This window comes from Gouania willdenowi, chromosome 19, assembly GCF_900634775.1.
Source record: "Gouania willdenowi chromosome 19, fGouWil2.1, whole genome shotgun sequence".
Taxonomy (NCBI): Eukaryota; Metazoa; Chordata; class Actinopteri; order Blenniiformes; family Gobiesocidae; genus Gouania; species Gouania willdenowi.
In genome coordinates this window covers 13,156,912-13,169,573 of record NC_041062.1, presented here as the reverse complement: position 1 = coordinate 13,169,573, position 12,662 = coordinate 13,156,912, and the positions used below count along the sequence as shown (strand labels likewise).

Genomic DNA, 12,662 nt, shown 5'->3' with positions numbered 1-12,662 from the left:
TTGTCAATGACACAAAGTTCAATGGGTCAGAAAAAGTAAAAGAAAGAAGTGAAATGATTGTTTTGTTAGTGGTATGTATGGGTAGTGACTAGTATTGATCTGTCAGCCTGTGTCTGTGGTGTCTGTGACCTGAAGTGAGTGTCTGACTGACACTGTGTTGTAACCCAGCGCATGAAGAGCATCAGTCCGAGCTCTGTGCAGCTCTGTGCGGCCTTTGTGCGGGGTTATGATCTCTGATTATGGACTCTTAACTGGGTGACTGGTCCAGGTGTAAAGGACACCCCTTGTTAGGGACAGAACTGACGGAGTGACTTGGAGATGTGACACCACTTGTCAGGAGGATTCAGACCACTGACAGCTCCAGGTTCGCCCGCACAGGGACACCGACGAGGAAAAAGCCCGAGGATCTGCTGTCCTCCGCCCGTATGACTCCAGCCGCAGCCGGCCGCACTGCTAGCTAGCACCAGCTAAGCTAACAGATGTCTTCTCTACACACAGTTATTAATGAATGGCCTAATTCAGACCGAGTCTTCGGAGCAGCAGTGGAGGTGTTGAGGTGTTTGCGGACAGATGGACGGACAGCAGCTCGTCCAGGACTGTGAGAGGCTGTGATAGCCGTTCATGTTGTCCAGGTGAGGCTAACCTCAAGCTAATGCTAACCCTTCTTTTTGGTGACGGCGCAGGTTTTATTATAATTACACAAGCTACTAAAGCACCTTTAAAACCTGCAGTGCTTTAAATTACGCACATTTGACCCTTACACGGACAAATATGCACACTTATATCTGCGTATTTATGTGTAAAGACTGATTAGCATACTCAACGCTAGCCATTGGCTACACGTCAGTCTATTGGATCATTAAGATTTCACCAACTCTCCACCAGGCTTTGTTAAACATAGGTCAAATGTTTAACTTTGATACTTCTGCTCTTAAAAAAAATAAAATAAATAAAATTAAAAAAAACATATTTTACTTTTCAGACACAATTTAATGGATATCTTTGCTTTAGTAAACAAACGGGTTTGTTTGCTGTGAATGTAAAGCTGTGATTGCTCCTAACTACCAAGTTCATCTGATCCATACACACTTAACAGTTTTAATGATGGAAAACTGAAACGGTTTTTTTTAATGTTATCTATTGTATTTTAACATTATATTCTTATTGTAATAGGTAAAAATATTGTGATTATATATTGCTTATTTATTAGGGATGTCCCGATACAACTTTTTCATTTCCGATATGATACCGATATTGCAGCCTTGCGTATCGGCCGATACCGATATTGATCCGATATCAGCATGTATCATACATACATACTTTCTTTTCTCTCTCTCTCTCTCTCTCTCTCTCTTGCTCTTTCTCTCTCTTTCTCTCTCTCTCTCTCTCTCTCTCTCTCTCTCTCTGTCTCTCTCTCTCTCTCTCTCTCTCTCTCTCTTTTTTTTAATTAAAAAAATAAATAAATTACTTATTTTGTAGTGTGGAATGTTAGAAAAGGCTTGATCAAATGATGTTACTGAAACGGAGAACAATAGTCAGCAACAGTAGGTATGAGAAAAACTGACCCATTTATTATCAACCAATTGGTTACATAAATGTTAACCTTCAACATAATATCTACAATATTCTAAAATTGAATAAAATAAAGAAAAAAATGATTTGGAAAGAAGAAAAAAAAAATCGGAAAATCCAGAAATTTGAATCCGATATTCGTTTTAGGCTAATATCGGACCGATATCCGATATTGATATCGGATCGGACAACCCTATTATTTATTCACCCTTAATTCGTTACAGCTGGGGTCTCATGTAACTTGTTTTATTAGTGTTGCAGGGCAAAGAAAAGACACTTTATTTACAAAAAACTGCATTATAACATGATTAAATTAATTATGGTCTCAAGTAGTGTTTTGAACGTGTTGCAAAGTATTCAAGAAAAAAAAAATGCGATGACATTCAGACAATAATATAGTCTAGTTTTTTTGCTTAGATTAATACAATGGCATTTTTTGGGGAAAAGCATTTATTTTTCCCGCGTCAGGCCAGTTATACTCTTTTATTTCATTAACTTATTTGTATATTTGTTTTATTTTTGTTATTATTATTAATTTTACTTAGTTTTTTACTACTGTAATGTGTGCATATCTGATTGTTATTTTTAACAGTCTTTTACTTAATTATACCCTTATTTAATGTATATTATTACTTTCGTCGTTGTTAAATGTTTTGATTTTTTTTCTCAAGTGGCTGTAACGAAAGCACTCCATTCATTTTCTCATAGTTTGGTATTGATTTTTTTTTTTTTTTTAATGTTTCTTCTAGGCTTGATGGATGGACTTCACAGCCAGGCTCTTAGCCTGGACCCACGCAGGCAGGAGCTGCTCGAGGCTCGCTTCACTGGAGTTGGTGTGGCCAAGGTTGGCACAATAGTTAATCTCTAAACATGTGCTTATTGAGATGCTTTTGTTTAAATATTCCTATGGACATCAAATGTTGTTTTGTTTGTTTTTGTGCTAGGGTGCGTTTCATAACCTTTGATAGCAAACAGTGGCTGCTAGCTGCACTTATGTGAGATTTTTCTGTTGAGTAAACGCTTGCTAGTCCTCTCCGTTGACAGTAAGCCCTGTGTTCAAGAGTTTGCTAGTGTGGAATGATCCGTTTTCCCTGAGCTAAAGGTAAAACAAGACGAGCTCTGTTCAGGCTGACACAGAGCTCGCCAGCTATTCTTTGTTTCACTGATGACCAGTGACATAGAAATGGCACCGCAGCTGATGTTAAGCCTGCTCTGCAGGGAGCAGCGGCTTCATGCTGATCAGGTTATTGCGACTGTGCATGAAGGCAAACCTGGAGGAGAAAGGTCACTATCGTGCACACTCTGGCCTATTTTCTGCTATGTTTGGCCTTTCATTCTGTTATCGTAGCAGAGTGATTTATGTGAGTTCCACGACACGAAGGACTACAGTAAATCTAAAGAGTACATGATGTTGAGACACTACAGTAAACATGTTGTGAAGACATCGATGTGGAGGTTGATGGGAATTTCCAGCATGTGCAGCCTTTTGCAGCAGAAAGCCAAGCAGGCCTTTAAAGCATTAACCTCCTGCCCCAGTTAGGACTGCTGCTGCTTCTTAGGCCTAGCGTAGCAGGCCATGCAGCTGGTCATGAATAACATGGGCTGCTTAGAGCAATAGCAGGTGAATAAGCCTTTTCACACTCTTGGAAATCTCGTTTTCGTTCAGTTCTCGCACGTGATTTCAATAGTCAAGAGAGATAAACTCGTCTTGGCTGACAATGAGTCTGACAGAGATTTACAGTATTTTTACCGTTGAGCATTGATTCCTTTAAAGATTTTTTGATCTCCAAAGCAGAAATGGCGAGTTAGCTGCTAAAGCTAATGCTGCACACGAACTGAAAATTCAGGTTTTTCCTGCTTTTTAAACAGTCACCAATCAGTTGATGAGTGCATTTTCACTTATCAACCTGTTTAGTGTCCATCATGTGCACTTCCTTCTAATTTGTAAATTGAATTAAAATAATAGCTTAATAAAAAATAATCATGGACCTGGTTAGTGAATGGTGGACCTCGTAAATTTACCTTTTCAAAGTGAGAACTCATACTGTCCTTTTCACACTCGGAAATCTCGCTTGTCCCATCAATAACAATGATACACTTTATTTATAAGCGCTTTTCAAAAAGTCAAAGACACTTTACAGTTGTTAAAACAATTACACAAATCAAAAAAAGAAACTAACAATAATAAAGGCACACAGAAAAAAATACATAGCAATCACAAGTAGGGGTGAGTATTGGCAAGGATGTTGCAATACGATCTGTCTCACGATACTTGGGTCACGAGTCAATATTATTGCAATATATTGCGATATTCTACCCAGTTAATATCAAAATTAAACGTAGAGATGAAAAATCAAGTTGCTGTATAAGTTCATCAGAGGATATTGTTCATTCAGAGGACAAATTGAGTCAAAACTATTTGCTTCAAAACATCCTATTTATTATTATTATTATTATTATTATTATTTTATCATCTATCATCTTTGCCATCTACCGGAGTGGAGGTGCGGAAGTGGCACAATTTTCAAGGTTTTTATGTAGGAACAGGAGCTGGTCAACATGTCCAGTAGTTTGGCAGCTCTGCTGAGAAGTGACAATGTCTCCAGTAGTAGAAAACACACCTCCACAAAAATGTGAAAAATACAATAAGAAAAATATTGACTGTAGAAAAAATATATTAAAAAAAATCTTTTTTTTTTTTTAATCGACTTGGTTTTAAAATCGGCACCCAAAAAAATCGCGATATATCGTGGAATTGCTTTTTTTTCACACCCTAATCACAAGTTAAAAGCTTGGAATGTGGAAACAGAGGAGGTGTCGCTTTGATACTGCTTCTCTCATCGGTTTTACAAAAGTGCTCGGATATGTGCACCAGTCCCGGGTAGAGGCCGAATTCTGCCTGCTGGAGACCCAGGTAGTTGGTGTTTTTGTGCACCAGGGGTCACCTGTGTGGAAGCGAGAGGACTGCCTTGCTTTCATACTGCTGCTGAGCTGCTCTCGTCAGTTTTTAAAAGTGCTCGGATCGGCCGAAAACCCTTGTCTCTCGATCTCTGGAATAGAATTACAAACGCTGTTAGGTGTGAAATATCAACAGAGTGAACGAGCTTGTTGACGTTTATATCCCTCTCGACCCATGACCCCCCCAGGTTGCACTTCCAGAGTGTGAAAAGGCTTATAGAAATCACGTCGTTGCAGCCTTGAATTATTTTTAGCTCACGTCAGGGGAATCATTTTATCCATGCAACTTATAATTGGGCTAGGATTAGCTTGAAAAATAGATAACATTCGCTCAACAATGTACAGTTAAACCAAAGTAGCATGTCTGAATTTTTTTGTTAATATCATCCACTGCTGTTTATTTAATTAATATTCAGCTGACTCGTTTTATTGATAGTTATCGATAGACGTTTGCATGTCAGCACAAATCAAGACAATGCGTGTAACGTATGCTAGTCTGCACACTGTGAGCACATGACTCATCAATCAAGGCCGTCATGTTTTCTTTATTTAGAGTTCAGCCAACAGTGAGTCATCCAACCAGTCTCTGTGCAGCGCCGGATCACTCAGTGACAAAGAACTCGAGGTTAGTTGGTCCAGAAACGTCACAGTCAAGACAAACATCACATGTTGGCATGTGTGTGTGTGCTAAAGTTTATTGAGCATTTGATTAAACTTTGTCTAAGACGTATCTTGATTAGTTTTGGTTAATAGTTGATCAAGGACAATGGCAAGACGATAAGAAGGCATGAACAAATCTGCTAAATGTTTGAAGTGGCTTCAAATTGGTACAATTTGCTACAAAAATGGAGAGATGGTTGATGTCTGAGAGATAATAATTCAAACAATTATAAAACTATAATGCTGTTAAGAGGAAAATTATGTTGGGTGTTATAGATACCGGAGAAAAAGGGCAGTGACAGAAACAGGAAGAGGAAAGGAGACCTCCTCGACAACAACAGCCAAGGTAAGTCCAGGCAGAGAAAGTTCACGCAATGAAAGAAGCCCTGAATGTCAAAGCAGAAGAGTGCAGACTGATTTTAAATTATTTAAGCCTCGATCTCTTTACAGGCAGGAAAAGATACTTATCTGGCGCTCTTGTTAAAGGTTACTTGTAGTGGAAATGACTGTACACTGTATACCATAATACGCGATTAATGTATGACTAATTTTGTGCACTTTTATTTAAAAAAAAAACACATTGAAAATACCTTTTTGCACAATTTTACACTTGTGAAGCCATGAAGTGGCGTGAAGTTATTGATTCCTGTGCAGTGTTTTCATATTTCTAAATGTTCTGCCTTTCTTTTCATAGGAAAGGGAAGGGTACAAAAACTGAGTGATTATTTTGAGGTAAGTGTAAAATGTGTAGTTTAGTGTACTTTTTACTTGGCACTAAATCACTTACCACCTGTATACTTCAGTGTTTCACACTCATTCTCTCAGAGGCTGCATTGTCTATCATTAAACGCTCCCTTCATTAAATCACTCTTTTGCTTTCTCTCGATCTCCTTTCTTGCCCCGTGGTCAGTTTGCTGGTAGCAGTGGTTCTGGCACCAGTCCTGCCCGGGGCATCCCTCTGCTGGTGCGCTCTTCTCCGCAGCATTCACTATCTAGTCTTCTGGTGAGCCTCAGCAACCATCGATAATGTTCTCATCCACTAAGCTGTTTGTTTACTTTCCATTCAGTCTCTGTCAAGTGCTTGAACAGGAGATCATGTATATTTAATCGCAGGACAGAATTATTAACTAAGACTGGATAGGTTAGCCATGTGATATTCTCTTAATCTTTATTAGATCCTAGCTTTGCAGGTAAATTACTTCTGACAGCGGAGATGCTCCACAATGTTTAAAACATCCTTTTCATTATGACAGTAAGCTGCTAATACTGTGTGATGTGATACAGAAAAGCTATCACACTTTTTTACAAAATGGTTTATTTCTGTTAATTGTTCTCCATTTTGGAAATAATTTTAGTTTGAGTGCAGTCATTAAATACTCAATAGAGGGATGGCATTGAAATGATCATTTCACCTTTATAATTGTCTACTACAATAGTTTCTTCATAATGCGACGTTTTTTTAAGATGAAAAAGATCACAGTTTTTCTATGTGTTTTAAATAAATAGACATTTTTCAGGTCAACCTTTCTGTTGCACTTTGTGTTAGTTCTGTACAAAAAGATTGTTTAGACCAGGGATCTGCAACATTTACTCTCAAAAGAGCCATTTTGCCTCATCTCACCTGGATTAAAGTCCTTCCAGAGCTGAAAAAAATACCTTTTTAATGAAGACAACATAGTGTCAAAAATTCTATACAGTTAAAATGATATGGGATAATGTTAGGTAAAGAACATTTTTTTTAGATAATGGTTTTGAAGGGCTACAAAAAAATAACTTTAATTTTTAACACATAATGTCAGTCAACACATGTTAATTGCTAATTTCTTGCCACATATCAAGCGTGCATATTTAGCTCAGCTGGCATGTTGGCAGTTAAATGAATCTGTTCCCCACACAATTAAAATGTATATTCACTTCCAGAATAGTCTTTTAGTTGATTTAGTTATCTTACCAGGGATTTAAAACCTAAGGTGCAGGGAAAGTTGATGGTCTGTAGATGTTTCAGGAGGTGAAGTCAGAAGGTGGCTGAGTCATTTACTTACGATTTTGAGCTGGATTTTTTTCTAACCATTGCCGTTCCTTTAAGATCCTTTCATACTTTCTTTATTATTATTATAAGTTTTACTGTTTACATCCTTGTATTTTTGTTTTTTCTTGTAGTTCCAACAGGGCAGTCCTTCATCCACAGGCTCCGCCCACACAGACTCTTCATCTTGCAGCTCTATTAAAATGGCCCCCATGCAATCCTGCTCTCACAAAGCCATCCAGGTAGGGGTCTGTCCACCACATAATATCTAATATGATTTCTATTTAGTGCACCTGATTTTAGACTTCTATTACTGATCCGACTTGTGAAGATTGACGTGGTTGTTAACTGCTGAAGCTGTTTTGCCTCCTTCAGTCTGAACTGACGCTGCTGAAACTGAAAGCACTTGAGAAAGATAAGAACTCTGACCTGGAAAAGAAAGAGGGAAGAATAGACGATCTTCTGAGGGTGAGATTTAAAGATGCATAATGTCTGCATTCAAACATTTCAAGATTGTCCTGTTTTGTGCAGCTATTGCTTTACAGTTACAAACAACTCTGAATATCCTACACACACACACACAGACTTGCACACAGTTAAGGATGTGTCTACATACTACATACTACTACATACTACATCTTACAGCTGCATTCAAGTGCCATTTTTGGAATAACTGCGTGTACCTAAATACCAGTACGCCCATCAGAAACCCAAGTAGCTGCTGTCCCAGTGTGTTTAGGACCAGTACTAAGACAGATGACACTTGTGTTTTGACAGGCCAACTGTGACTTGAGGCGGCAGGTGGACGAGCAGCAGAAAATGCTGGAACGCTACAAAGAACGGCTTAACAAATGTGTGAGCATGAGCAAGAAGCTGCTAGTTGAAAAGGTTGGTGGGAGGAGAAGTTGCACTGATGGTTATTCGTTTGGTCTATAATTGGTGTGTATAGAATTTTTAGATATTCATTGTTTTGGTTTTGTAGTCAAAGCAGGAGAAGTTGGCTTGTAGAGACAAGAGCATGCAGGACCGCCTACGATTGGGTCACTTCACCACTGTACGCCATGGAGCCTCCTTCATAGAGCAGTGGACAGACGGCTACGCCTTCCAGAACCTCATCAAGTCAGCAAGCACATATTTACGTCCAAATGTATTCTCTCTTTTTGATAGAGCTGTAAGTAAGGGTAATTCTGCCTTGTTGTAGGCAGCAAGAGAGAATTAACTCACAGCGGGAGGACATTGAAAGGCAAAGGAAGCTACTCGGGAAGAGGAAACCCCCTCCCATGGCCCAGATGCCTCCACCCAACCTGGAGCAGAACAAACGGAAGAGCAGAAACAACGGGCAAGAAAATGAAACGTAAGATCTTAGACTGACACTCCCTGGTGCCAGATTTGTCTTTAGAGCATTTTGTAGTTTAATAAACCTCATTTGGTTTATTAAACATATGATTGGTTCCATTCATTAATGCCCAAAATTCATGGGGAAAAAAATATTTGTATTAAAATGCTGTTACTTGAGTGACTCAGGGTGCTGAAAAGCTTTATATAAACACAGCTGTTTTATTTACTTAATTAACCATCCATCCTTTCATTATCACTGCTCAGTTATCTAGTACAGCACGTGCCAAACTCAGGGCCCGGGGGCTAAATGTGGCCCTTAAGACCATCTAATTTGGCCTGCAGTTATTTAAAAACACAGAGAAAAATGTAAATTATTGTCTACATTTCCAAATAACTCAGTTGTAGATATCTCAGCTTTTCTAAATACACAAATTCAATGAAACTCCACAATATTTGGAGGATCGCCCTTTTCCACACACTTTTATCACATGACTGCAGTCGTACTTCACATATATTACCCAAATTACATAAAAATTAGTCACAAAATCAGTTACATTTGAAAGAGAAAATCATTCAGGGGTTGACATCTTTCACATATTTCTTGGATATTGTCGGCGGCCTACTTTATGTATTATTCATTTATACTGTGTGAAAAATGCAAACATGGGGACATTAATGTAGAAATTGCTTTTTTTCCTGCCTAAAATCTGCGGCCCACTTAAGATCAAACTACTATGTATTTGGCTCCTGAACTAAAACGAGTTTGACACCCCTGCAGTAGAGGGTCACAATAACTCTTACTTCGGAGATGTTACCTAAACTCTACATGGCAGAGAAGACCTGTAGGAAATGGAACATGGACCGAATGATTTTGTTGCATATTAAATGTATTACCCAAATGACCTGCTCTCTCCTGCACAGGTTGTCACTGGCAGAATATCATGAGCAAGAGGAAATATTCAAACTTCGAATTGGTCATCTAAAAAAGGTACGTTTGCCTTAAATCTAGTCAGGCTTAATGGTTGAACAGGGATGTAACACTTTAATGCTTTTTTGTCTAAATGCAGGAGGAAGCCGAGATCCAGGGAGAGCTGGAGCATTTGGAGAGGGTTCGAAACTTGCACATTCGGGAACTTAAGAGAATACACAATGAAGACAACTCGCAGTATGTCTGCTCGTTTGTACATATCTCAGTCAAGCATTTCACTCAAACACGCTACTCTCTTTCAGATTTAAAGACCATCCTATACTAAATGAGAGATATCTGCTGTTACAGTTACTTGGCAAAGGTGGCTTTAGTGAAGTTTTCAAGGTAAGATAAATAGTTGACTTTTATCTTCTGAGTTGGCGGGTTTCAAGCTTGAAAATTTGTGAACTCTAATTATTGCAAACCAATTATTTTGAAATGCCTGGCTCTTGTAGGAACGTTTGATGAGTAATGTTTTTGTGCAGGCATTTGATTTGACGGAGCAAAGGGCTGTGGCTATTAAAATCCATCAACTTAACAAGAACTGGAGGGAGGAGAAGAAGAACAACTACCACAAGTTAGTCTGAGCCATCTCATATTTGGGGATTGAATGCTTCCCATTGGGATTTTAGATTGTCTGACCTGAAATTCCAATGATGTCTTTAAAAAAAAATGTTGACTTATTGATTTCCAGACACGCCTGTAGAGAGTACAAGATCCACAAAGAACTCGACCACCCAAGGATAGTTAAACTCTTTGACTATTTCTCACTCGACACAGACTCGTGAGTATCTTTGGTTTTCATCCAAACCTTCCATAGTTATATTTATGTTTTCTATTTGAAAAGAACTTTAAAGTTTGTGGTGACGTATTTTCAGCATTGCTCTGTAATTCACAGCCAACCGTTTAAAAATGTGAACAGGGCTGAGTGTGAGGAAGAGTCCTCTGCTGTAAACCATCCTCACTCCTAATCAGTGGGTTCTCTCATGCAGGTTCTGCACAGTGCTGGAATACTGTGAGGGAAACGATCTGGATTTCTACTTGAAACAGAATAAGCTGATGACGGAGAAAGAGGGCCGCTCCATTGTGATGCAGCTCGTCAACGCCCTTAAGTACCTCAATCAGATTCGGCCCCCGATCATCCATTATGACCTCAAACCTGGTAATGTAGCTTTTCTTTGTCCCCGGCTCTGGCCCCGTCATAGGCATCAGACACACTTTGGTTTCCTCTTTTTCCACAGAATTGTGCGCATCTTCTCTGGTCTCAAGGATCATTCGTATCACAAGAGTTTATTCTTATTGAAGTAACCCAAGCTGAGGAATATTGACGAAAGAACTAAACGTAGATGTAGAAGGTTGATGATACGTCAGCAAACAAAATGCATCTAAAGAATACCAACATGTGAACAAACGAGTATTTTTTTATTGTAAAAGCAAGAGGACGACATCTAATAACTCTCCAGGCCTTTTAGTGGGTTGTTGGATCTTGTAAAGACTAATCCTTTGTGCATCTCAGCATTCTACACCCCATTGACCTTTTATGGTTATTTGTGTTTCTAGGGAACATCTTGTTGGTGAATGGCACAGCATGCGGGGAAATAAAGATCACTGACTTTGGCCTGTCTAAGATCATGGACGATGACAATTACAGTGCCACAGATGGCATGGAGCTGACCTCGCAAGGAGCAGGAACATACTGGTACGCTGAGACACTCTGAGAAAGCAGGCAGTCGAATTTGTAGTACTTGGGTTGGAGTAACAGAGCTTGATTACATTTTTTCATTCATGATACAAGGAAAGCTCATACAGAACCAGATCTGGAGGAACATGAGCTTGAATCTCATCTTGTTCCTGCTGGGTTTACAGGTATCTGCCTCCTGAGTGCTTTGTCGTGGGCAAGGAACCTCCCAAAATATCCAATAAGGTGGATGTTTGGTCAGTAGGAGTCATCTTCTACCAGAGCCTGTATGGCCGCAAGGTAAACATCGCCCAGGATTGGTTACACACACACACACAGAAGCACAGAGTGAAGCTGTAACTGTATTTGTTGTCTTCATCAAGCCCTTTGGTCACAACCAGTCCCAGCAGGATATTCTACAAGAAAACACCATTCTGAAAGCCACTGAGGTGCAATTTCCTCCCAAACCTGTAGTGACCACAGAAGCAAAGGTACGCTCATTGTTTGTTTCCATTCTGTGTAATAAAGTGTCACTGCTAGATGGATTGTTGGTAATCGTGTAACTCCAATCTTTTTCAGGCCTTCATTAGACGTTGCCTGGCCTACCACAAAGAGGATCGTGTGGATGTGCAGCAGTTGGCCAGTGATCCCTTCCTAATGCCACATATCCGTAAAGCCCTGGGGAGTAGCACACCTCTGGCAGCGGCTCTTCCCTCCACCTCTGGCTGCTACAGCAGCAGTGCCTCCAACTGAAGCAAACTGAAAAAAACTTGAATAAAATAAGAGGGAGGACAAAGCTACAAAGAGACTCGACACTCGATGGAACTTCTTAGCAAGAGGGAATAATAGGAATGAAGAATCTTAATTAAATGTGCTATTTGCACTTGTGAAAGTGACGGGCCAGCCTCAGGCTGTGGGCTCTGTAGATCCCAAAGATTAGCCTGTATGCATGCACTAACTAAAACTTTGGCTCATGTCAACGGGCCTGTTTAAAAGAGAACTTTTCAAAGCACCTGACAATTTGCACAACTGAGCGGCTCAGAGGTAAGCCATGAGTGTGGGATCGCCCGTCTCTAATATGGAAAGTTTAGAAAAAGCGGCGTTCGTTTTACATCATCCCATAATACTTCAAAAGCTCATCTATCAACTTTCCTTTGAGATAAAGAGCAGTTGAAGGAGAAATCTGTGCTCTTTGGAGTGAAGAGGAATGGTAGATGACCAAAGTTAAAGATATTCATAAATGACTGACGATGGCTGACTCTGGAAAGACTGACTGGTTTAGACCAATTTAAAATATTTTCCATTACTGGAAATTTGCTGTTATTTTAACTATTAATCCCTATTTTTCAATGAGATTGACCCCGTCTGTCATTAAAGAGTGGGCTGAATGAGTGAGTGATGTGATGCAAGGTAAACTTCAACTGAGATAATTATTGAAACCATTAAAAAGCAATTTGACTAAA

General features: G+C 39.4%; 1 protein-coding gene across 3 annotated transcripts; it reads left to right on the top strand.

Annotated features, from left to right (window-relative positions):
- Positions 1–129: 129 nt before the first annotated feature.
- On the top strand, positions 130–12,158 carry LOC114481932 (serine/threonine-protein kinase tousled-like 2). 3 transcript variants are annotated; one of them, XM_028477003.1, is made up of 22 exons: positions 130–423; positions 499–632; positions 2,322–2,416; positions 5,084–5,155; positions 5,467–5,536; positions 5,885–5,922; positions 6,101–6,193; positions 7,351–7,458; positions 7,592–7,684; positions 7,994–8,104; positions 8,199–8,335; positions 8,418–8,570; positions 9,476–9,542; positions 9,622–9,719; positions 9,785–9,866; positions 10,007–10,098; positions 10,216–10,305; positions 10,514–10,683; positions 11,082–11,220; positions 11,388–11,499; positions 11,583–11,690; positions 11,779–12,158. In XM_028477003.1, exons 3-22 carry the CDS (start codon positions 2,327–2,329, stop codon positions 11,950–11,952), a joined length of 2,097 nt encoding a protein of 698 aa, XP_028332804.1. In that variant the 5' UTR covers positions 130–423; positions 499–632; positions 2,322–2,326; the 3' UTR covers positions 11,953–12,158. The 3 variants fall into 3 exon arrangements, with proteins under 3 accessions (XP_028332804.1, XP_028332803.1, XP_028332805.1); XM_028477002.1 differs by having other exon boundaries at positions 130–632; XM_028477004.1 differs by lacking the exon at positions 6,101–6,193 and having other exon boundaries at positions 130–632.
- Positions 12,159–12,662: the final 504 nt, after the last annotated feature.

Bases quoted from the DNA above. Each gene is read 5' to 3' on its own strand.
- LOC114481932 (XM_028477003.1), top strand. From the start codon at position 2,327: ATGGATGGACTTCACAGCCAGGCTCTTAGCCTGGACCCACGCAGGCAG. The intron at 7,685-7,993 runs GTGAGATTTAAA...GTGTTTTGACAG, and splicing joins GAATAGACGATCTTCTGAGG to GCCAACTGTGACTTGAGGCG. The intron at 8,105-8,198 runs GTTGGTGGGAGG...TTGGTTTTGTAG, and splicing joins AGAAGCTGCTAGTTGAAAAG to TCAAAGCAGGAGAAGTTGGC.